Genomic DNA, 25,576 nt, shown 5'->3' on the forward strand with positions numbered 1-25,576 from the left:
AAATGGAGTGTGAATGGGTGGTGATAAAATTAGGGTTTTCAATATTTCCGACGGATTTAATTTAAATTACAGACGGATTTTTTGTCTGTAATAATTTAATAAAATGCAGCATTTTGTTTATTTAATTATAGACGGATTTTCCGTCTGTAACCATTTTTCACGGAAAAAAATTAATTTTTCCGACAGAATTATCGACGGATTCTCTTTTCCATCTGTAATTTATGCTAATCTATTTTTTTGTTTTCTGACAAAAAATCCCTCTGAAATTCCCTCTGTATTTCCATGGGATAAAATTCGTTGAAAATATCCGTCTGTAATAACTAGTTTTCTAATAGTGTTTTGTCCCATGAAAATTCTGAACTATTGAGTTTGTCTACTGGTCCATACGACACTTCTAAGGTTTGTGTCAAATGATTTCCAATTTAAATTGTTACAATGATGTTCTTAGTTTTTACATTGTAAATAAAATATTATTATTCTTATATTTTTTGGTACATGATGGCGTATCCCAGGCTTGTGAGAGTGAGCTAACTCCATCACCTGCAGTTGATGAGAAACATAATTCTAAGATTCTCAGAGCTAAGAAACATATTGAAGAGGTTGGAGAGGAGTCAGTTTCATCCAAATCCAAGAAAGGGAAGTGGGTTGTGATGGAGGACTAAATCATCACGCCTTTACACAGTTTGATTTATAATATATGAGAATAATTTATTTAAACTATTACTTGAATGAAGTATGGTTGTTTGAGAGTGTAGGATCTACCATATATGAGTAGTTTATTTTTCAAAATTTGTGTTGACATTAATTTATCTCTTAGAACTTGATACAAAAGTTGTTTCATATATTTGTTTATTTAATCCAAGATTTAAGTGTGTTTTCTTTTAATAAATACTTATTATTATTATTAGTATTTGAGTACTTATATAAAAAAATGAAAGCCCGTTGAAGAAATAAATGTAATATTAGTGTTGGTGATAATATGTTGGCAATTGCAATGAGAGTTGAGTGAGATTCAACTATGCACAGCATACTCAGTCTCGGAATGTATTGAACCTTTCATTGGAAATCCCTCTCTCACTTGGATATGATTACCACTTTGAGAACTTGGGAATAAATCATGCATTATTGAAATCTTTTGCTCATTCAGCATCATTGTTATTATTATTATCGTATAATTCTTCAGTTTTAAGATAAGTACGGCTTTTATTCCCTTCATTTAAAATGAATATTTTAATTTTTTTAATAAATCTACAAGTTAAAATTAAAGCAACAATTATTTTAGAATAGAAGGAATATATTCAATGATCAGAAATAAGAAATTTTTTTAATCAATCTCTTCGTTTACCAAAATACATGTAGAAAATTTAATCAATCATCAAGTAGTCTCTTTATAAATTAGAATAAATAAAAAAAAACAAAGTAGAGCAAAGAGGGAGTAACACGTTACTGCTGGTCTCCCTCCTCTCTAATGTTACTTTTATAAATTAGAATAAATAAAGAAAACAAAAGAAAACAAAAAGAGTTAGACACGTTACTCCCTCCTCTCTTTTCTTACTTTTATAAATTAGAATAAATAAAGAAAACAAAAGAAAACAAAAAGAGTTAGACACGTTACTGCTTGATGGTCTCCCTCCTCTCTTTTGTTACTTTCATTCATTCCTTCATTCAAAGAAAAATAAAAAGGGAAACCCTAGCTAGCCTCAACCGCCGCTGAATGGAGTGACCGGTTGCCGCCGTCCGTGGCTATCCAAGGAGTCTCTCTTTGTACTGTCGGTGTTTTCCAAGTCAAATCCCCTGTTCGATGTCTTCTTCTTCACTCGACGCCCATCCTCAGTCGGATTCTTCCTGCTCGCGGTGGTCTTGTCACCGTCGTCTCGGCGTCATTGTCTCGAAGGTCAGTGGCTTTAGTGTGCACCTGTTCTTCGATTGTTGAAATCGTTGAACGATTATTTGATTTTTGGGTTCTGGCTATGTTGTCCTGCTGCTGCTTTGTGTTTTTGTAAAATTTGTAGATGATTATTTGATTATTCATCTCAAGTTGTGTGTTTTGTGTTTTGTGTTTTAGATTACACAGAAAAAAACCAATTACTTGAAACACTTGCACACAAACATGCCCAGTCCTAACAACAGCTTCCCAATGGATCCTTCATTGGGTCCTTCCCCTGTTCTCAGAACCTTGGTTGTAATCATGGTAAGTCTCTAAACTAATTCATTAATATATGTAATTTAAAACCCTAATCCCAAATTGCATGCGACCCATATATAATTAATTTTATCATACAGTTGATCCTATTTTTAATACGTCTTTTCACATAATTTTTTATTTTGTCTAAATCTTATATATATATATTTTTATTTGTCTTATGTTGCAATATTTTTTTGGAGTCAATAAAAATCAATGCCTCAAATTTTAAATTATAGAAAATATGATACTATGTTATAAAATTAATTTTTCTAATAATTTAAGCTCATAAAAAAGGCATATATTGGGATAAAACTCTCTTAAATTTGCTACGTATGATGCCTGGTTTAGAAAACAACAATAAAATTATGGATTTTTCTGATACATATATTAAGGGTATTATTATACACGTATATATATATTTTTTTAATCACAGGAAGACATGGATTCAGCTCTTATTTTCATATCTTTTTTTATTCGGTATATTTTGAATTGACAGTATTTATGATATAGAATAAGAGCTGTATTTTCAATTCAAATCTTTTTTCATTTTTAAATTATTAAGATAGATTTTTTCTTCTTTTGGATTATGGAAAAAATGTGATTTTGGATGCAGTCTAATTTTAAAATGATTTATCTAAAAAATATACCTCTTCTTAGTTGCTATAAAAGCCTAGGAAGTATGGTCTTATACTGTTACCATACATACTTGCTACAATTTACGTTTGCTCTTATTTTTTTCTCTAGAGAAAAACTGGATAGACAATATGATTTGTTAGAGATGATTGCACTGCCAAAAGAGAGCTGGAAGATTCATGTCAGAGTAATCAGACTCTGGTCTTTACCAAAATTTAAAGACTCCAAATCCAATAGCTCCATTGAAATGGTGTTGATGGATGAGCAGGTACTTCTAATTTATTCATCCACACAATTATTTCTCTGTTTACATACACATAGTCCCATATTTGTATGATCTTCACTCTCATAATTATTACAATTTCAATCTCAACAGTTTTATGCTTTTCTTGGGACCATCGGTTAATCTTTTTTGGAAATAGAAAAAGATTGTATGTAATTCAATGTAATGATAAATTGTTATATTTTTTTCTGATATGAGTTTTATTTTTTTAACTTTAAATAACAAATTAGACCATCAAATTTGAGTAATAATAAAATTTGTAGACAAATCTAATTAAAAATTACATTTCATAATGCACAAATCGAAAGGTTCAATTTGTGTTAAAATAACTTTTTTTATCTTAAAACAAATTAGATGATTCAAACTGCACATGTAAAATTTTTTTAATACCAAAATATAAATCTAAGAGTAAGATTTGTATTAAAAAAAATTTGACCCTGAAATTTGTATGTTTAAAAAAAAATTGAAAGTCATAAATTCGACCCTCAAATTAAATTTGTGGTCTCACGTACAAAGAAACACACCAAATTTTAACATTGTTGTTAAACATCACTGAAAGGGTAACACCAAAATTAAAATGTGTACTTTAGTCCTCTAAAAATTTCAAACACCAAATCAATTTACAAACTTTTATTTTACTATACAAGTCAACGTGAAGATTGTAATTATATAAAGAGATGAATATGAAAATTTTAAATTTTTTAAAAGCTGTTATGTTTTTTATTAAATAATGATAGACAGAGATTAAGTTGTCTAACTATTATCAAAATTTGACATTAAAATTGATATGTTTAATAACATAAAAATTTAAAACTAATTTAATAATTAAAATTTATTAAAAATTAAATTCTTGGATTAAAAATATTTTAGAGACATATTTAGGAATTAATCTATATTTATCACCCTCTTTTGAGTTTGACCATTCGAGATTTTAAAAGGTTTAAGAATACGTTGATGGAGAGGGGAAAAATATGTATATATACAATAATAACAAAAACAATATAAAAGTTAAGGCGAAAAAAAGATTATACACAAAAAAAAATTGGAAAAGAATATTAGTATAAGGTTTTTTCAATTTTTATTTTCTATGGAGTTAACTGTTTAATTAGTATGCAGTTATCATGTAAAACATTTTTAGTTTGTACGTTCAAATAGTTTGTACTATTATTTAGGTTAAATTATAAAATGTTTTAGTATTTTTTATTAGCTATTTTTTTAAATATTTTCGTATTTTTCTTTTTATTGTCTTATAAAATCTAAAAGATTATATGTTACTCCCTAATTCTAAATAAGTAAATATTTTACAGTTTTATTTGACTGAGAATAAGTATTTACTTAAAAAATTTGGATAGTTTTAATTAACTTTTTATTAGAAATCCAACTAAATGAAAAAAAATTTGAAAGGGTAGTTATAAGTATAAAATAAATTAATAACAAATTAGCCAAAACACTTTTTAATAATCTTTTTTGATAAAAAAGAAATAGAGAAAAGTTTGCAGAAATGTTTAAAGAATTTAGTGGGTAGAATTTTAGCGGATCGATCATTTAGTATTAGTACTATTGAATAGGTTAGGAGATCAATCTAAAATCAGCCAAAAGATTTCAAAGTCTAAGAATTGGGGGAAAATTTTTTTCTTTTTTTTTAAAGGAAATAAATATGTTAAAAAATGAGAAAGAAGGGTCATGATTATTTACGAATTACATAATTAATTTACGGAAATGGATAAAGAATTAGTGGGTGAGTATGCCAAATTTGTGCTGGCACGCATATGTATAGAAAAGAACAAAATATATGTGAAAAATATAAAACTAACTCTTCCTTTAAAAAAAAATGTACACTAGAAAAACAAATTAAAACGTTTGACTGTCGGACATGGGGAATTATAAGGGAAAAGAGAAACAAGGGCTTCAAGGAGTGAGGGGTATTTGGCCAGTAAAGAGGGGGATTTGGGGGGATTTTTAACCAAATTCTCATAAATAGTTATATAAAATTATAAATTTTGTTATTCATGATTAAGAGAAAAATATATAAAGGCATTACTAACGCATATGCATGATTGTCATTAATCTTAACCCTCTTCTACATAACACTTAATGTTCATGCATGATTGTCATTGCGCATTTTTCCTTTCTAATATCTGTGGTTAAAAAAAAACAATAAAAAACAATTAAAGTATTGAATATTTGAATCCATTATATGTATATTCTTCCTTTTGGGTGAATATAAATCCATTATTAATGCTTGATACTTAATATTTTAGATTTAAATCATATTTTTAATTTATTCGGTTATAACTATTGAACGAAATATTTTATATAAATTTTATTTGTTTATTTAGTTGGACCTTATTCGTAGGTGTGTAGAAAGTGAATAATTAAATTTTTTGCTTTGTGAAAAAATAGGGAACAACTATGCATGCTTCTGTAGGTGAGGATCTGATATATGTGTTCCAATCATTGATATTAGATGGAACTGTGTATGTTTTTACATACTTTGGAGTTAGCAACGACTGTCGGTTGTATCGCACAACATCGCATCAATTTCGGTTGTTTTTTCAAGATAGAACTATTGTCTTACCCTCTTTCTGTGATGCAATACCGTTATATGGTATTAAGTTGGTCCCTTTTAGGAAAATTATGGGATACTCTTCTGATCATCTTTTTTTGGTTGGTAAGTGTATAATTTATGGCATGTACACAAGTTGATTTTTGTTTTGTAATTATGATAAAATATCACTAAAACGTGTGATTTGTGCACATTTTTCTATTTGATATTTATTTAAGACGTTGCTGGAGTTATGACCGGTGTAGAAGTTGAGGGGAAATATGTGAACGATGGCAAACTTATTAACATGATGGTCATTCATATTGAGAATGCCGGATGCGTTTTTTCCAACAACCCTTACTCACCACTTAATATGTTTATATAATTAATTTTTTTATTTTCTAAATAATTTGCATTTTCTCTACAGTTTAAAGCTTAATATTGTTGTTCTTGGAGAGATGGTAGACCAGATCAAGGGTTTTCTGGCATCGGGCGATCAACAACTGTCAATAGTTGTTTTTCAATTTGCAAGAGTAAAAAATGCTGGAGGTATGTGAGAATTTGATTACTATCAAATGATTATATCTTATTGTAACTATTTCTACTAATTATTGAGATGTGAAAGGAGTTAACACTCTCTTTCTGTGATAAGAAATTAATAGTTTGTGTGTAAATTGCTGAAATGAGATAAAAGACTAATAGTGATAAGAATTTTATGTTAACACTCTCTTTCAAGTAATAAGATTTTTTTAAATATCGTTGGAAATTCTCTTTTTTGTTTTTAATTTCTAAAATTTAATTGGTTGAAGTGATACAAACTATTAGTATATAAAATTGAATAAACGAGGTATCACCAGTTTTTTATTTCTTTTTTGATTGTAAATCAACATATAATTTTACACTATATTTTAGTTATTATATAATGCTTTTTCTTATTTTATAGTTGCATTAAATATTTTTTTATATGTCATTGCTGAAATAAAAACTTTTAATAATTAATTAGGTTCGCAGTAGATTATAGTTGTTTTTTTAAATCTAAAGGATACTTTTGGTTACTTTCCATTCGATAATTCTTCTGACATGTATAATTGTACAACTCATTTAAGCAATGATTGTTATATATAGGTACCAATATTGTGCAGAACATTATGTATGGTACTAGACTCTTGATAAATCCGGATATTCTCGAGGCTTTGATGCTTCAAAAAAGGTATTGTACCAATATTGTGAATTATTTATGATTCTGCATATTGATTGTATATTTGTGGCGTTGTGATTGATAAGTAGCGTGTACTATAGAGAGATCTCGCAGTACCTATCTGTGATTTCTGGCAAACCGACATATCTTGATGAAGATGAGGTTTTATATTCCACTGGGAGGAAGACAATAAAGGAGTTACGTGCGGTTGCGGATGTGAGTGCTTTATAGAAAACTACTTTTTTTTCGTTTGGTTCATTATTTTTTTTTAACTTTCACACTGTTCCTATGTAGGTTGGATTCTATGTTGTTCGGGCCACTGTTCTTGATGTTGAACCCGTTCCAAGTTGGTGGTATAAATCATGTCTTTGTAGCGTGAAGGCAGAAGCTAATGCGGATGAATACTTCTGCGACGGCTGTAATAGGGACGTGAATAATGTGGTTGACAGGTATGACTCTAATTAAACTTATTTGTGCAATCTTTTCATAAAAAAGCAATATAGTTAACTAATTGATTATGTTGATTTTTAATTGATTTAGTAATATCTGGCTTAATACCAATAATTATTAAAAACAAAAGCTGCTTTGGCTGATGGAAATATGGTCTAGCCACAAAAAAAATGGCAAACAAAGATTAATATGCACAGAAAAAATTCATATACCTACAACAATTTTATACCAAAGTCTCCTTTGCTAGGTTAAAATCTAGAAAACTGATAAATCTAAAAATAATTGTGTTTGAGCATCTAAATTATGTTGAATATAATTTTTATGATTTTGTTGTAACTAAAGGGTGATAGGCCATGTGTTAATTGATGTTTTTGAATAAAAAAAAACAGGTACAAGTTGAATTTGTTGGTTTTTGATGGTATTGCTACAACGAATTTTGTTGTGTTCGATAAGGAGGTCGCAGCTCTATTCGGACGAACCTGTACTGAGATGGTGAAAGAGTTGAATGTATGTGAAACCAAATTCGTTGATCACGTTATGATTGTCAATAAGAGATGTTTGTTTATTTAACACGATAAAAATGTAAAATTTTTGGTGTAGGAAAAAGGGGAAGCAAGCAAAGATCCTATTGGTTTTAATGAGTTTTTCCTTGATAAGGAGTTTATATTCAAGGTCGAAGTAGAAACTACTGGATGGTGCGATTCTTATGATGTATCGATGATACGTTCTGATCCTACGAGTTTACTGAGGTGGAGGGACAATCAAGGCCCGGTAAAATCTGATGTACCCCCTGCTGGTCCTGTTAACCCTGTTCAGGTATGATTTTTTTCTTTATGTTTTGTTGATTTTAGACTATGTATATTAAGGCTTACTTTGCCAAATATGAGGTGTTATTTATTTATTTTTTCATTGGTTTTCTATATAGCCTCGAGGTGAAGATGGATGTTCTGTTTGTGATGAGTCACCTGATCCAATCGTGAAAAATCTGTCTGTTACTAAAAAACCTGTTGTCAGGGTATTCATTTGGTCTTCACTTATATGGCCTCTTTCGTATTTCAGATTTTATTTTTTGGTTAAAATCTTAATTATACTTTTTGTTTTGTTTTGTTTGAAGCACCTGTTGGATGAGTTTAACATGTCTGGTGCTCCTTCCATTAAAAAATAGCTGCTGTGAAACATGAAGTTTTTCATGTAATGGAGATAAAGGAGCATGTTTTGAAGGTTTGGTGGAGTCTTAGCTATAGCTATTGTTTATTGAGAGAATAGATACTATTCAATTTTTAAAGTATTTTGAATTTTAAATTGAACAATTGTTGTTTTGTTTTATTTAATTATCTATGTTTTTTTGGACATGCTAATGACACTAGAAGTACTTTCTTCTTATTAGCGTATTAAACATATATATAAATATATTATTTTATACGTTATTTATTTTTTATTAAAATTGATGGAAGGCTTTAGAATAGAGCTTTTTTTACTAATGCAATATGAATGAGAGTAATTACTATTATTTTTTATTATTAAATGAAAGTAATTACTGAATGAGAGTGATGGTTAGGGTGTTGGTGTTGTATGGTGCTGTGACTCACTAAAGTAGGTTATATTATATTTATGACTCCGTAAATAGAAACTTTTAATTTCGTTCAAAAAAGAAAACTATTGATTTAAAATAAAATAATATCTTTGATTCTTTCCAACAAATTAAAACATATACATATTAAAATTTTAGTCCAGTCCAAAATACAATAGCTCTATATAAGAACTCTACAATTACACATAATCTATCATATTCAATATTTGATTATTAGATATTTTTTAAAGGTGTTACTGTTGCACATTGCATCACATCTTTATGTAAGTTTTATCTATTTTTTTTCATTTCAAATAAATTTTTTAAGTGTTGATTAGTCTTCTATTGACACTACAAAAAACTTGGTAATTACGGCGGTTTTTTAAGGTTATTACGGTGGTTTGAACCGCCATTATTACCTTAAATGGTGCTCAAGAAAAACCGCCATAATTTGTAGCGCCATTTGGTTATTACAGCGATTTTTAAAAAACCGCCATAATTACCTGGTTAAAACGGCGGTTCAAACCGCCGTTATTTTCAAATAAAATAGTTTTTTTGTTGGTTAAAACGGCGGTTCAAACCACCATTATTTCCAGGATAAAATGGCATTTTTGGTTTGTTAAAACGGCGGTTCAAACCGCCGTTATTTCCAGGATAAAATGGCGTTTTTGGTTGGTTAAAACGGCGTTTATGAACCGCCATTTTTACCTTGGCAGAATGGCATTTTCGGTTGGTTAAAATGGCATTTGAAACCGCCGTTTTTACCGGATTAAAACGGCATTTTTTGTTGGTTAAAACGGCATTTTGAACCGCCATTTTTACCCTGATAGTGGCATTTTTATTGGTTAAAACGGCGTTTAAAACCGCCATTTTTACCATGTTAAAATGGATTTTCATGTTGTTTAAAATTACAATTACAAACCGCCGTTTTTACCGGATAAAAGTGACATTTTTTATTGTTTAAAAAGGTAATTTTAACCATCGTTTTTACCGTATTAAACAAATAATTTTTTGTTTAAAATTTCACAATAACAAGAAATCATAGCCTATAAACAAAATATTACGTAATTCATAAATAAAGTATTAAATATAATATAGAATTTTTTAGTATTGAAAATCAAAAGTAATAATTTCAATACAAATAAAATATAAAATATAACATATAACATGATTTTTTTAATTCTAAATGTCTTGACTTAGATTGGCTCCAATTTCTAACAGTGTCACATACATCTCATACATAAAACAAGGTAACTAGCTTGGCTAATACCTTGAAAGTAAGAAAAATAACATAATATTATGATCTTGCTGGCTGCCCAATTTCAAAATATCTTCCGCCAAAATATCTTTAAACATCTACTTTTATATGCTCTTTTCCAGAAATAGAGCTTGATACATGTAACTCTTGAAGCAACTTTTTGAGTCTTGTCACAGCTTCTTCAACACTTTTCAATGCCTGAGAAATGGCAGAGATAAGGCATAAATTAATTTGGAAGCAGGGAAACATACCTCATCAAATGAATCTGAATCTTTTGCAATTGACTTAACTGCAGATCTCTGTCTATCAACTGTTTTCTTGATCTCTTTTTCTAATGCCTTCTTCTCCCTGCATTTTACATTTTCACAAAGATAAAAATGAAACAATTTTCGGATTAAGAAAATCTAGGTAAAAAATCAGCTTCACAACCCCTGCAACTATACAGTCTCTTTCAGTTGTTCTTACAAAGCTTTCAGCTAAAAATGATTCCAATATCCATAGTTTAGCCCAAACATTTAATTGAAATTTAAATGGCTGAATTTTTTTCCAATGAATATGCATATGCATCTACTGGAACACGATTGGAAAAGCAGACAGACAAACACAGGAAAAAAAACTGAAATATGTAGAATTTTCCTTGCAGCTTACGTTTTCTTAGAACTGATGATACAATGTTCGTAAATACTAACCAAAAATACCTATTAATAATAATTATCTTGGTCAAGTACTACAACAAAACTACTAGTAAGCTCAGCACAAAGCTACTAATAATAAGATTCTTAGAACTGTAAGAAACCTGACATTCTAAAGGAATAACATCAGTAGAAGTTAAACCTGATGAAATCTTCTAGTGGATCATCAAGGGTATCAAAACCATTTGCCAAAAGGAAGGACCGTGTACTTCTTCCTAAAGCAATAAAGAATCCAAATATAGCCAAATCCTTCTCCAAAACCTGCACCATGAAAAAGTTTTATTGAACCTCTCTGTTACGACAAAGTAAATACATGACAGGAAGATGATTTGGCTACTTTTCTATTTCAAAATCTAACCAAAATAAAAATTTCAAGAACAATGTCATGAATTGTGGATCTCAACATAATTAAACTAAGGTCAGAAACATTGGACCATAACAAATATATTAATGCCCACCATTCTGCTTTTCCTCACAGCAATATTTTGCCATGCCTATCACTAATAACTTCAAAACTTGGCTGCCAAATTGTCATTATCTTCCATGTTTCTAGGGTACTTGGCTGTGAGACACTACTTTGGATCCTTGTAGGCCTGTGAAGGCAATATTCATAGCACAAGTGAGGGTTTCAACAGAGCTAAGAAATTTGCAAACCTTGTTTCTATTACAAAGATTTGAACACATTAAAACTCCTTTGGAGTTTCTACAACCAATGATGATTTTATATGTAAAAAACAACTGAGTTTCTGGTTGTGAAATAAGAATCATTATTATATTGTGATTTTGTACAAAAATTCTATTTTATATCTAAAGATAACATATAAGTTTTTTGCTGATGAGTATACAGTGAAGTAGTTGTTCAATTTTAGTCTTCATTTTATATAATATGTATTATTAGAGCACTCTGTCTAGTTTGAAAGAAAATAATTTCCTAATATCTTTTGGAGCTTAAATAAATGCAACTTTTCTTCTTGTTTGGAACCAGCAAACCAGATAAATTGGAGCACTCAAACTGCATATATGATAAATAATGATAAACAAATAACTCCCATTATTCAAAAAGGATAGAATATATGATAAGCCAATTATTGAGCTAGTTGGGAGGACATTAATTGATTAGTACTGGTTTTGTTATCTATGATAGATAGACTAGCAAGTGGAACATCACCCTCGCTCTTATCCTATTCTTCGTGCATGATGATAAAAAACATATATATATATATATATATCATGGAAATTGATATAAATCTGTAAATGCATGCGCATATATAAGATATCATTTTAGAAATGCAACTTGTGAAAGAAGTATATGCTACAGGTATGCTCTTTGTGGCATGTTTCAAAGTTTGAAGAATGATTTTTCATAGATCTTATGACATCCTTTAGAATGGATGGAAAGAAAAAAGACATAAACATAATAATTAGATAACTAAATTAAAGAAATTATTAAGTGCTTTCAATGACATAATCTAATATACAAATTATAGCCCTCATAAACGACAAGTTACATATATATAAGTTGAAGAGTACAGGAAGGAGTCCATGAGGATAAAATAATATGTTTGGATTATCAGGGTCACACCTGAAATGGGATTAAATGAAGAAAGGGGTCTCCAGACTTGCCTCTAGAAGCACACCATTCCCTAGCTTTCTTCTCAGTCACCTGCAACAAGTTGAATGAGATTTCAACTTCAAAACTATGCATATTAATCTCAAAGGCCCAAACTCTTTTTAATACCTTTCTACTGTTCCCACCATCTACATCAACCTTGTTCCCAAGTAACACAAAGGGAAATGCTTCATGATCATTCAAATCTGCCTGAGGCCAAACACCAAAACATATAAGATATAATCTTCATGTATTGCTCATTTAGAAAGGTGCTAAATAGTACACACCTGTTTAATGAACTCATCATGCCAATTGTTTAGTGTGTCAAATGTGTTGTGTGCATTTACATCATACACCAAAACACAACAATCTGCACCTCCATAAAATGCAGCACCTAAACTATTGAACCTTTCTTGTCCTACTGTATCCCAAATATGCCAAAAGAGTCTCATTTATTGTTTTGACCAAAATAAGAATGTGTTAGTTAAAAGTAAAGTTATCAGATAACTTAAAATTACTGACCTGTAAAGTGACGAGTCATCTACTTGTAGCTCCTTTGTGACGAAATCAGCACCAATTGTGGCTTTATAATGCTGGCTGAATTTTCTATAAACGTACCTAAATTCAAGTGAACAATACTAAAAATTAATAATAATAATAATAATACCTAAACTTCCGCTCTTTAAAAAAATTAATAATAATAATGATTATGAACAATACTGAAAATTCAAGTGCCAAATGGATACTGGTTCATCAAAGAAGTCTTCCTAACCCCTGAAATAAGATAGATGAAGAAAAATGAATTATCTGGAAGAGGCAAGGCAGAAAATTCAAGGAATGCATTTATTTCATCGATTGTAGAACTTATTCAGAATAGGTTATAACAATGAGACCTTTTCATTTCTAATATCCTCTGCATCCAAACTAACAGGGGTTTCCATTGCAAAGAGGGCTAGTATTTGAAGTAAGTGATTCTGCATAATATCTCTTATTATACCATAATTGTCGAAGTACCTGCACAAATAAGTAAACAAATGAGAATCCCTTCTATATATTAGAAAGTGTGAATGAAGCTAAGGAAGAAACGTTACCCTCCACGCCCTTCAGTGCCAAAATCTTCTGAGAATATCAACTGTACATTTCTTATGTACTGCCTTCACCATAATGGTTCAAAAATGAGATTTGAAAATCTGAGAACAGAGAGATTTTCCACAAGCTCTTTCCCCAGATAGTGGTCAATCATGTATATGATTCTCCATGATTTTAAGTAGTGAAACTTACAGTCTGTAAAGTAGTAGATTACATAATCGGTTTAGGTAGAAAACCTGAAAATTTGATCCTCACGAAGATACTGCTTGAGCGATTTTGTTAAAGCAGCCGAAGATTCTGAATCTCGACCAAAAGGCTTCTCAACAATGACTCTTGTCCAACCATTACCAGAAGATGCTGATAAACTGGCACATTTTACAGCATCTATGAATATGTTTGGAGGAATTGATAGATAGAACAGGCGATTAGAAGCTTTCCCATTCTACAAGCAAAAACCAGATGGCTAAATTAAGATAAAAAAGAAAAGCTTAGAAGAGCATACATAGAATGAAAAGCAAAGGATAAGTTCATGCATCCTTCATATGTTGATCTTGAGTTCTTGACACAAATTAAAATGATGCGCCATAATTAAAATTACCTCATGTTCCTTAAGCTTCTTGTCCAGTGCTGCAAAGTTTTCCTGAGAGTCATACTGACCAGAATGGTAGAAGCATCTCTTAAGAAATTCATCTATCTTTTCACCGCAGTTCTCTCTGAAAATCAATAGAATAAGTTTTCATACATTAAACATGTTTCTTAAGCATGAAAAATAAGGAAATCCCAATGGAAAATTTATTCTCCATTATGAACTAGTTGACAACTGAAGATGATCATAATCACACTGCAACGGAAAAAACATTAGTTGATAACATAAAGTAAACTTTTAAATAACCAAAACAACCTCTTAAGAAGATCATAGTTATCACCTGGATAACCGGAGAATCAGGTTCCAGTTCTGTCATAAAAGCATTGATAAGGGCAGAATTTAGTTGAAGCATTTCATCGAGCAGGTTGTGTGCTAGTAAAATAAAAATGAATTTTAAAGCAAACAAAATTTAAAGCTTTCAACAAAACAATCCACCACATAGTAAGATATAAAGCATGAGCTTTCATATTAAGAATCAATGAAAAATTGAAAATTACAAGCAACATTAGAAGTACCAAATTATATCATATCAAATGAAATAAAAGAAAAAGAACATAATCATTATCAGAAGTCAACGGTTGAATAGCAAAATTGAACATTTATAATGTAAGAATGGAAACAAATCAATAATCATGGATTCACTTTTTCTTTTCTTTTTTTGGAAGAATTAAAGCAAATTTGATATGGATAGACAAGAATACTCACAGTTAGTGTTGCCATAAATGAACCAAAGAATAACAAATTAAGAAGAAAATTGATGCTTCACTCACCAGGGCTTTCTCCCATAAATTTTCTGCCAACTTCATGAACAAATAAAACAAATTATCAAGAATTTAAAGAATGTACTTTGCAATTTACATCTGAAAAGAATTCGATTGTTAACCACCAATTTAGAAGCACAATAGAAGCTGATATACAAAAGTACCAATTTAGATACATTAACCATCACACACACATAAAAACAAACACATGGTGCTCAAAACACAATAAGCTACAATTCCTGTCTCTCAAAACCCTAACAATCATACAATTAAGATGTCATGCTTAACCTTAATTATTAATGAAATTGAACCAGCAACACAAGAACAAATAGTAATTAATTATATTGTTATACTGCAAAAATAAACTAAAAAATTAAGGAAGGTACAAGAGAAAGGATGAGAGAGATCTATAGTACTTACAGAAGAACAGAGGAAGCAGGGGAGAGTTGTGCTTATTCTGTTTGTGATGGCTTAGATTTACAGATCTTCAATAGAGAGATGTCATCGAAAAAGACGCTGAGGGAGGCGCTGAGGATTTTGGCAAAGAAGGCGCAGAGCTAGGATGGAAAGGAGAGGAAGCTGGAGGTGACATCACCGGAGGAGATTACCATGGGAAGAGATGTGGCCAAAGGAGGTCGTCGCCGGAGGATATGTCACCGGAGAAGATTCGAGATCTGAAAGGAGATCCGCTATCGTCATACAATGGGGAAACAAGGTGGTGGCTTGGAACCTTTGATTCTGTTGAAGAGGAAGCGATGGTGGAGGGTGAAAGTGGCGGTAGCGATGGATTGAGCACGAGGACGAGGGAGAGATAGAAGGGAGATTGAGCGAGCCATCGTGTGTATATGCACAGTGTTTCAGTTAAGGATTGCACTTTTTCCTTTTATATATGTGGGATAATGGCGGTTCAAAACCGCCATAATCACCAGAACTGCCATTAAATACACAGTTAATTATGGCAACAACCAAAAACGCCATAACGTCTGGATATTACGGCGGTTCTTTAAAACCGCCGTAATATAAGTGCCATTTTAAACCTTTTTTTTGTAGTGTGATTAGTGTTTTCATTTTATTTTATTGAACTTCTTTACAGTTTTATTTTTTTTACTGTTCACATGTTATAAACTTATTAGCTTAGTAATTGAAGATAAATAATATTTGTATAATTGTTAAAGATTTGAGAAAAATAAGACTATTATACACTCTCTAAAAGTGCTGTTACTATACAATACACTATGTTTTATGTAAGTTTCATATGTTTTACGTAAGTTTCATTTTTTTATCAAATATGTTAAAGTTTGTTAATTTGGATACTAATTTTTATTATTCACTTAATGTAATTATCCAAAAAAATTACTTTATTATTTATAAAATAAATTTAAAAATTACATGTCACAGAGAACATGCAGTACTACCTTTTAAAATTATATTATTATTTGTATCTAATTTTTAATATTTAAATTTTAAATGACTAAAACTATTTTGTGTTGAATATTTTGTCTTTAACTAATTTTTTTTGTTATACGTTGATTAAAAAAATGTGATTTATTAATCACTTCTAAATTCAAATTAAAAAATTGTCGTGCAGAGTGTATATTTTCAATTAATTATTTAATAGTATATAATATAAAAATTAGTCTGCTTAAGATAGCTATATTTAAATTCGTTTGGCTTATATATATATACCCCTTTTAATTAGATTATTAATTTATGAATTAAAAGTCACTGTTGATATATTTTTACATATTTAAAAATTAAGTTTTTTACTTTTTATGTAAAAATTGATACCTCATAAATTAATCAATAGATAATCAGTATTGTAAGTTAATGGATATTTAAAATTTAACTTTAAGATAAGTATTAAAATTTGAAAATTTGTATTCGTAGCTTATTGTTGCGGGAGAATTACATTGTAGATAAGTGAGTTAACAACGATAATGTATCCCACTCCAATCACATAATCCAAGGTTGCAAGGTTAAGATGAAATATAATTTTGGCAAGAAAACGAAAAACACTTGATGATAATGAGTCTGCTTTCTTTTGTGCTTCTGGTAAGTGTTCTTCTAAAACTTTTTTAATTTCTATTTTTTATGGGAAATATAGTTTAAACTATCATCATGGAAGAGAATATTAGCGAATTAGTTTGTACTATACATAATTTTTTAAATCTTTTAGTTTAGTGATTTAAAAACTATAAATAACTATTCATCTTTATAATTTTTCTTTTAAATTCATATTTAATAAGCTATAAATTACATAAAAACTATGCAATCTTCAAATCTTCATGTACTATTTAGGTTAATTAATTATTTAATATTATTTAAGATATACTCTATCATAATTTAAAATAATATACTATTTAATCTAAATTAACATAAAACTATATACTAATTGGGAAAATATAACATTTGATGCTTTTGTGTAGATCTATTTAACTCAATTTAAATAAATTGAAATTTTAAAATTATATATATTTAAATTTAGAGTTTTATTTATTATTTAAATTGAATTGTATTTATTTTTAAGTCATGACTGGGTATATTTTAAATAATTTGATATAGATACTCATTGATTTAGTTTAATAATTTAAAAAATAATTCAATAAAACTAAACCAATACAAAAAAATTTGAATCTACGAAAGTATACTACTACAATTATATAAAATCAAATATGAGATTAGTTAATTGAATAATTATTATTTGTGTTTCATTTATTTTTCTTGACTTAACAGTGTCGAAGAACAACAATAATACAAATTTTGACATACATAAAAATGTACATAATATTACTACAAGTCAAAGAACATTGTTTCGAGAAACTGGTACCTCATCTAATATTCTCAGTTTACAATCCAATGAGGATAAAGGTGACATTTTTCTCACCGTAATTGACTCATATTTATCTAAATTTAATTTATATTGGTTTAATGACGAAAATTTTATATATATTTCTCATTACTCATTCATAGGGAAGCAACTATCTATGTATGGTGTACACTGTGCCTCACATGAAATTTTTGGACAGAAAAATACTCCTCATAATTATGTAAGACCTTCTACATCAGAGATAAGATCTAAATCTTTAACTCTACAGACGGATCCCTCATTGACAAGAACTCCACTGTCCGTGTTAACAAATAGTACGTATAATTAATAAAAGCCAAATGATTCATACACCAATATTTAGCAAAAAGTATACTTCATCGGAGATCATTTATATAACATAGATTTATTACAATTCTAGCATACTCCAGTGTACAAGGACCTGCCAATAATCTAACTGAAGTCGTTCTGCAAAATCAGCTTCCATCAAACTCCGGTTCCCACAGATCGTGCCTAACAGAAAGGTAATTTAGAAAAGATGATCATCATTATTATATTTTTTTTCCTATAGTTTCTATGGTTTAATTGAATAAAATTGAACTTTCTTGTAAAGAAGTTCTACTATAATTGGGGTGCAAAAAGGACAATCTTCCTCTGTTGTTGCTTCGGTGGCTATTAATTTGGCACAACTTTATGAAGATATAAATTTATCGACTGTTAAGACGCACCCACCAAGTGCTGACACACACAGTGGCCAACATGTTGACCCTTTTGTTGATGATGAAGGTGATTTCTCATTATATCAAGAATTTAAGTTTGTAGTTTGCATGAGATATGAATTATTAGTAATACATCAAAATGATTATGTTTGCATTTTTTATAATTTTTTTACTGTAGTTTTGAATGGTTATGATGATTCAATGTTGAATGTGGATATGGAAGATAATTTTATACCATCATCTGAAACCTTAGACGGTATGTAAAATTTTTATCTGTATGTTTATTTGCATCTTTGTGTACATCATGGACTAAATTGTATCGGTATGACAACTGAGTAGCTAAAGAGAGTTCATTCGGCAGGTGTCTGGGATATAGGAAATCCTATTTATCAATGTCAACACTGTAAAGCATGGATGTGGTCTGGAGAAAGGCTTGCTAAATCCAAACAGTCGCCCCAACCAAAGTTTTTATTTTGTTGTATGGAAGAAAAGATCGAGCTTCCTCTACTTTCTGTGCCTCCTGATGAGCTCATTCAGCTTCATATTGGAGGAGATCAAAGAAGTATTCATTTCCTAAAAAATATAAGGACATTTAATTCAATGTTTTGTTTTACATCAATGGCTGGAAAAATTGACCGTGGGGTGAACAATGGGACTGCTCCTCCAATTTTTAAGCTTGGGGGTCAAAACTACCATAGCATTGGTAGCTTACTTCCTCCTGATAGTTTGCGACCAATATTTGCCCAGCTATATATCTATGACACAGAAAATGAGATTGATAATCGAATAGGCACACTTTGGTAATTTTCATGCAACCAGTCAAATTTTTTAGTTATTTCTTATCTGTGAGAGAAAATAACATAAATTTTATTGTTTTTTTTTCGCAGTTCCAATGAAGCTATAAATGAGCGGGATAGGGAAATTGTGGCAATATTAAGAAACATGCTAGACAAATATAATAGTTTGGCAAAGAGTTTTCGCTATGCAAGAGATAGGTACCAACAGGAAAATTGCACAAACATAAAGCTTAAGTTGATTAGTAAAAGGACTACAGATAGCAGGACATACAACTTGCCATCTGCATCTGAAGTGGCTGCATTGATTGTTGGCGATATCAAACAACTTAGCAAAGATAGGGATATTATTATAGAGAGTCAATCTAGAAAGCTCCAGCGGATTGATGTTTTTCATCCATCTTATTTAGCCTTGCAATATCCATTGTTGTTTCTGTATGGGGAGGATGGATTTCGTTTGGGTATTGCAACATCAAATTCTATCTCCGCTAGACCTACAAAGATAAACAAAACAATCACTTTGCGACAATTTTTCGCTTTTCGACTATAGAAAAGGACGGGTGAATCTCCGTTAATTCTGAGATCAAAGAGATTATTCCAACAGTTTCTGGTAGATGCCTACACAATGGTGGAATCAGAGAGGTTAAAATTCTTTAGGTGTAAACAACCACAGTTGAGGGTTGATAAATACAAATGTCTGCATGAAAGTCTTATAAACGGGGATGTAGATGCTGCAAGGCTTGGCAAAAGAATCATTCTTCCCAGTACTTTTACCGATGGACCTAGGTATATGATGAATAATTGTAAAGATGCATTTGAAATTTGCAGATATGCAGGATATCCTAGCTATTTTATCACCATGACCTGTAACCCTGAATGGGATGAGATAAAAAGAGAAGTGACTTCCATTGGATTGAAGGCAGAAGACCGTCCTGATATATTGTGTTGAGTTTTCAAGATCAAGCTTGATGGTTTGATCAATGATCTCAAAGAGGGAAAAATCTTTGGCAAAATTTTGGGATGTAATTCTATGTTTATGCAACGCTTTATTAAAATCTTATGTTGTTTGTAATGCTTTGCTCATTTGTCTTTTTCAATTTTCAGACGTTTGCACTGTAGAGTTTCAAAAGAGAGGGGTTCCGCATGCACATATCCTTTTATTCATGAGTAGCGAGTTCAAACCACAAACACCAGATGACATAGACAAACATATAACAGCTGAGATTCCTGATGAAAATGAAAGGCCAAATCTATATGGAGCTGTTCAAAATTACATGGTACATGGTCTATGTGGTTCGTACAACAAGAATTCACCTTGCATGAAGAATGGATCCTGTTCAAAGTTCTATCCTAAAGAGTTTAGACAGCGAACATTCATTGATGAGGCCGAATTTCCCAAATATAGGCGTACTGATAACGGTCGAACAGTGAAGAAAAGGGAATGTGTACTAGACAATAAGTTCATTGTTCCGTATAATCCAGAATTGTTGCTCAAGTTTGGGTGCCACATAAATGTGGAATACACATGCCAAACAAGTTCTATTAAGTATCTGTTTAAGTATGTACAAAAGGGTAATGACCACGTAACTGTTACTCTATACAATACTGGTGATCCGTCAGAAGCCACACAAGTTGTTGAGGAAATTAGGAATTACTACGATTGTAGGTACATTTCGGCATGTGAGGCAGTCTGGCGTCTATTTGGATACGAAATCCAAGAGAAAGAACCATTTGTGATTAGACTTCCATTCCATTTGGAGGATGAGCAACCTGTGGTCTATGATGAAACTTCTAATGTGAATGATATCATCGAAAGAGAAATATCTCATAAGTCCATGTTTTTGGGATGGATGGCGGCGAACATGTCATATCCCTATGCTCGAAGTCTGACTTATGCTGAGTTTCCAACCAAGTTTGTTTAGAAGGATGATTCTTCAAAGTGGTTTCCTCGAAAGAAAGGATTCGCAATTGGAAGGTTAACTCATGTACCTGCAGGTAATGATGAGTTTATATTCAATTTTGATCTTACTTATTTAATGATGTAAATTTAAAATCTTAACAGCCTATACCCCACGTCCATTTTATTCGATTTATCTACGCTAGAAAATAAATGTTCAACTAACTTTCAACAGTTATAATCTATAGATTATACAATTTTTTATTTTTTTTATATTTTTTAGAAAAATTATTCTTATGCGGATGTGAAGCTACATAATAATTAAAATAGAGTAGCTTAATCCATTTACCAACTTAAAAGTGGGATTTTAACCAAGTTTTTTACAGCAAATATCGAAGAATATTACCAACGACTTCTCTTGAATACTCAAAGAGGATGTATGAGTTTTCAAGATATAAGAACAGTAGGAGGAACAATTTATGCTACGTATAGAGATGCATGCTTCGCCCTTGGATTCTTGCAAGATGACAAAGAATTCATTGATGCAATTAAGGAAGCAAGCTCATGGGCCTCAGGATCATATGTTAGGAGGTTATTTGTCATTCTATTAACATCCAACAATATCTCAAGACCAGAACATGTCTGGGATAGATGTTGGCATGAACTCTCAGATGATATTTTGTATCGACAGAGAACTGTGATGAACATGAGCGGTGAGTTTCTATTAATTACAATGATAAAAGTTCTTCCTTATTGATCATTTTTAGTTTGATTGAATTTTTACAGTATCGTATAATATGCAGAGTTAACAATGTCAGATGATGAGATTAAGCAGTTGTGCTTAATGGATATAGACAAGATCTTACATTCCTATGGTAAAACCTTGAAAGACTATCCTCCTATGCCTTTAGCAACTGAAGTTGATAATTCTTTGTTAACCGAAAGGGTTATAAGGGAAGAGCTAAACTTTAACAGGGATGATTTAAAGAAAAATGCCTCAGACATGTTAGCCATCACAACAATTGAGCAGAGATATGCATTCGATAAAATTGTTACATCTGTGTATTGTGATGAAGGGGGTTTTTTCTTTGTGTATGGTCATGGAGGTACTGGAAAAATATTTCTCTGGAACCTTATGTCTGCTGAGATTCGCTCAAGGGGTGATATAGTGTTAAACGTTGCTTCGAGTGGTATTACGTCTTTACTTCTTCCCAATGGAAGAACGACACACTCAAGGTTCAAAATACCGCTGAATATAACTGAGGATTCTGTATGTAACATCAAACCTGGTTCTCCTCAAGCAATGTTGCTGTTGAAAGCCAGACTTATAATTTGGGATGAGGCTCCAATGGTTAGTAGGTACTGCTATGAAGCACTTGATAAATGCTTGGGTGATATCATGAGGTGTTCTCCAACATATAGAAAAGATTTGCCCTTTGGAGGAAAAGTGGTTGTACTAGGTGGAGACTTTAGACAAATTTCTGTCATTCCACGAGGATCGAGACAAGATATCATTCATTCAACCGTGAATTTGTCTTACCTTTGGAAGTTTTGTCAGGTGCTCAAACTAACAAAAAACATGAGACTCTCTGTAGGGACGACTGCTTCAGATCAAGATGAGACAGAGCAATTTGATGAGTGGTTATTGAAAGTTGGTGATGGTCTAATAGGTGACAATATGGATGTTGAATCTGAGATATGTCTTCCAGGAGATATTGTTATTCCTTCTTTGGACCATGTATTTGATGAGTTAGTTCATTTTTCTTATCCAAATATTTTGGAAAACATGTCCTCAAAGGATTTTTTCAAAGCAAGAACTATACTGGCTCCCACACTAGACATCGTTGAAGAGGTCAACAACCATCTGATGGCTATCGTTCCTGGAGGGAAAAAAGTATATCTTAGTTCGGATTCTGTAACGACCCAACTTCCAGTATGCCATGGTCATACAAGAAGCTAAGTGTTACTAACTTATCCTTTCTAATTATTATTATTTATTTAATATATGAGCCTGTTCCTTGTTAGAGCGATGCCAATTTTACGAGTAATTTTTTTTTAATTTTTGCGGATGGTCTGGTAAAATAAACAAGCATACATTGGGAGTAATAGAAAAGCGGCATAAAGAAACATAGAAATAAAACTGATAATATACATCATGTACACTATAACAAAACATGTAGCGTTTACACAAGATCAAGTCAGTTTACATCCTCGTCATCCTACGTAGCTAATATTTACACGACACTCCCAGGGCCTGGCCCATACAAAAAGCCACTAAGCTGGTGTCCAGGCTAGCCTAACCACTATATAGCTCCTAGCTCTCGGGTGTACTAACACAAGTGAGAGACTAACTATCTGATAATGTTAGACTAGAGTGTCATCAAAAGAATGCCCCTTTCCGCAGTCAAACTATATTTACACGTGGCCGTTCGGAGAATCATCATGAGGCTCACCCATCTCCTCATCCTGCTCTATCTCTATCTCAGGATCCTCCTCCTCCTCATCGTCCACAGCTACAACAATGTCCTCAGATCCACCAGAAACACTGCTGTCACTATGTACAAAACCATTCGCGAGCACAGGTCCGTTCGCGTATATAGGAGCTACCTCACCGTCTGGTAGTGCCGGCTCATCAGGCTGTGGAAAGTCGGGGATCGGCTCAGGGGGAAAATCCCACTCTAGTGGTATCACAGGTACGTAGTCATCAGCTAACTCAGGCTCATCAGGAATGATAGGCTCAGGTACCGCCTCATTCAAAGGTTGAGCTGGTATAGGGTGCTCAGGATCATCAGGAAAAGGATGTCCAGGTGCGTCAGGGTGTAACCAGGATAAGGGAAAGTTGTAAGGAGAATCAGGGTCAAAATGCGGGCTAGACAGAGGATGTTGAAAAGCTCGATTAGGTAACGCATATCGTCTAATACGAGGCTCCAAACCCATAATGAAGTAACTGTGATGTACCGGATCCTCGTAGACGTAAGGGTCCTCGAACTCATAGAAGATCACGCCCGTCTCCATCTGAGGGGAGAGGAAGGGAGAGAAGGGGGTAAGAACTGGGGAGTTCTTAGTAGGGTCGGGGTTATTAGTTACGTTCATTTATTTGATTCCGATTAGCAGATAGATATTAGAATACAGTAAAGTAGTAAACAGTAGTTAAAATAGATAGGGAAAACAGAAAACAGAACACAAACAGAAGAGTGCAAGAAAATAAAGCATAGACATAGCACTCAAGCAAACAAACATAAAGAAATTGATCAAACACAAGTAGGAAAGCAACAGAGAATAATGCACAGACAAGAATGATGCATGTCTAGTCCTAGTGTAGGTAATGAGCTCATTTGTCGGTTTCTACCCGCTCCCGACGTAACCCAGCATTACTAGCCGGATATGGCTTTCCTGTTGGCTATACCCCTGTGTACAGGAAATAACCCCTCTGCCACCACAGGGTCCACTGCACGCAGGAAATAACACATCTGCCAATGCAGGGTTGTATGCCGACATACCTTCTGTATACAGGAAATAACCCCTCTGCCACTACAGAAATGGAACAGGTGGTCACGGTACTTCTGTAGCAGGAAATAACCCCTCTGCCTTACAGAAATAAAATATGGATCTGTACCGCAGGAAAGCGTTTCTCAGTGGTTGCACCATTATCTATCTGACTGCTACAATGCAGTAGATGAACATATAGATATCTCTGAGGTTGCCTTAATGCAACAGATGACCTCTCAATAGGTCCTCTACTCTTTATCATATTATTCTCTTCGCTTTGTCTCTTTATTCTGCTCTGTTTGTTCCTTTCTCTGTGCTTCCTCACTTTATTTTGCTTTCTCTATTTAACGTATGTATTTAAAGCTTATGTAAATTTCGGTATGATTAGTTAGCCTGCCCCAAGTATAGGTTCATTAAGTCTATACTGAAACAGTTTTACTTTTCATATAATACCTAACCCTATTCGCAAATCAAGAACTAACTATGTTGCCCTAGTTCGTTCACTAGTCTCTGTCTGTTTCTCTGTTATTAAAATTTTACAGACTTTTTGTTCGATTTTTATCTTTTCTTCAACTTTTTATCTTTTATTTATCTTTGCCTCACTAATATGTTTTTACCACACCCTAAGTGTTTTATGAAGGTAATTATGAGATTCTGCGCTTAAAGTTGTCTTTCTAAAGCTTTTACAGAAAACTACCTTTTTCGCATTATTTTATTATTTATTATTAAATATTATTTTTGGTTTTCTATTTTTAACTAAAACTGACCAGGTAACCTTATAATATTATTCAAGAAGCTTCTAATACTAATATAATGATAACATCATCCTATTATCTCTCTTCTCTCATAAATTGAGTCCGGTTTGTCAAACTGAGACTATTTACGAAAAACCGAATTAAAACTCCTAACCGATACGGTTCAAAAACTAGGTTCT

At 31.7% G+C, this 25,576-nt stretch overlaps 5 protein-coding genes across 5 annotated transcripts in view; 3 read left to right on the forward strand and 2 right to left on the reverse strand.

The window, feature by feature from the left end:
* LOC107611096 lies at positions 1,802 to 7,309 on the forward strand. The gene is made up of 8 exons (XM_021108257.1): positions 1,802 to 1,894; positions 2,066 to 2,191; positions 5,505 to 5,772; positions 5,886 to 6,021; positions 6,074 to 6,195; positions 6,772 to 6,856; positions 6,934 to 7,060; positions 7,139 to 7,309. The coding sequence occupies exons 1-8, from the start codon at positions 1,802 to 1,804 to the stop codon at positions 7,307 to 7,309; spliced, it is 1,128 nt and encodes a 375-aa protein (XP_020963916.1).
* Positions 12,376 to 12,875, reverse strand: LOC107611097 (ras-related protein Rab7-like). The gene is made up of 2 exons (XM_021109486.1): positions 12,711 to 12,875; positions 12,376 to 12,633 (listed from the first exon to the last, which is right to left on the reverse strand). The coding sequence occupies exons 1-2, from the start codon at positions 12,873 to 12,875 to the stop codon at positions 12,391 to 12,393; spliced, it is 408 nt and encodes a 135-aa protein (XP_020965145.1). The 3' UTR covers positions 12,376 to 12,390.
* On the reverse strand, positions 12,860 to 15,947 carry LOC107614201 (glucose-6-phosphate 1-dehydrogenase 2, chloroplastic-like). Its single transcript, XM_021109487.1, has 6 exons — positions 15,340 to 15,947; positions 14,864 to 14,958; positions 14,439 to 14,467; positions 14,111 to 14,225; positions 13,717 to 13,954; positions 12,860 to 12,985 (listed from the first exon to the last, which is right to left on the reverse strand). The coding sequence occupies exons 2-5, from the start codon at positions 14,876 to 14,878 to the stop codon at positions 13,736 to 13,738; spliced, it is 378 nt and encodes a 125-aa protein (XP_020965146.1). The 5' UTR covers positions 14,879 to 14,958; positions 15,340 to 15,947; the 3' UTR covers positions 12,860 to 12,985; positions 13,717 to 13,735.
* On the forward strand, positions 15,194 to 19,806 carry LOC107611098. Its single transcript, XM_021108258.1, has 8 exons — positions 15,194 to 15,250; positions 15,414 to 15,696; positions 17,653 to 17,787; positions 18,165 to 18,267; positions 18,357 to 18,529; positions 18,641 to 18,718; positions 18,824 to 19,262; positions 19,350 to 19,806. Exons 1-8 carry the CDS (start codon positions 15,194 to 15,196, stop codon positions 19,804 to 19,806), a joined length of 1,725 nt encoding a protein of 574 aa, XP_020963917.1.
* LOC107611099 (ATP-dependent DNA helicase PIF1-like) overlaps positions 21,593 to 25,576 on the forward strand; it is a 10,409-nt gene continuing 6,425 nt past the window's right edge. The window contains exons 1-2 of the mRNA XM_016313061.1: positions 21,593 to 21,866; positions 21,957 to 23,086. Coding sequence (XP_016168547.1) covers positions 21,593 to 21,866; positions 21,957 to 23,086 — 1,404 coding nt within the window. The remainder of the gene's footprint in view (positions 21,867 to 21,956; positions 23,087 to 25,576) is intronic.

This window comes from Arachis ipaensis, chromosome B08 (genome assembly GCF_000816755.2).
Source record: "Arachis ipaensis cultivar K30076 chromosome B08, Araip1.1, whole genome shotgun sequence".
Lineage (NCBI taxonomy): Eukaryota > Viridiplantae > Streptophyta > Magnoliopsida > Fabales > Fabaceae > Arachis > Arachis ipaensis.

Bases quoted from the DNA above. Each gene is read 5' to 3' on its own strand.
- LOC107611096 (XM_021108257.1), top strand. From the start codon at position 1,802: ATGTCTTCTTCTTCACTCGACGCCCATCCTCAGTCGGATTCTTCCTGC. The intron at 2,192-5,504 runs GTAAGTCTCTAA...GTGAAAAAATAG, and splicing joins GAACCTTGGTTGTAATCATG to GGAACAACTATGCATGCTTC. The intron at 6,022-6,073 runs GTTTATATAATT...TTTTCTCTACAG, and splicing joins CCTTACTCACCACTTAATAT to TTTAAAGCTTAATATTGTTG.
- LOC107611097 (XM_021109486.1), bottom strand. From the start codon at position 12,875: ATGAGACTCTTTTGGCATATTTGGGATACAGTAGGACAAGAAAGGTTC. The intron at 12,634-12,710 runs GTGTGTACTATT...GTTTGGCCTCAG, and splicing joins ATGATGAGTTCATTAAACAG to GCAGATTTGAATGATCATGA.
- LOC107614201 (XM_021109487.1), bottom strand. The intron at 14,226-14,438 runs GTGATAACTATG...ATTGATTTTCAG, and splicing joins CTGATTCTCCGGTTATCCAG to AGAGAACTGCGGTGAAAAGA. The intron at 13,955-14,110 runs GTAATTTTAATT...TTTTGCTTGTAG, and splicing joins AGAAGCTTAAGGAACATGAG to AATGGGAAAGCTTCTAATCG.
- LOC107611098 (XM_021108258.1), top strand. From the start codon at position 15,194: ATGTCATGCTTAACCTTAATTATTAATGAAATTGAACCAGCAACACAA. The intron at 17,788-18,164 runs GTGACATTTTTC...TTACAATTCTAG, and splicing joins ACAATCCAATGAGGATAAAG to CATACTCCAGTGTACAAGGA. The intron at 18,719-18,823 runs GTATGTAAAATT...TTCATTCGGCAG, and splicing joins ATCATCTGAAACCTTAGACG to GTGTCTGGGATATAGGAAAT.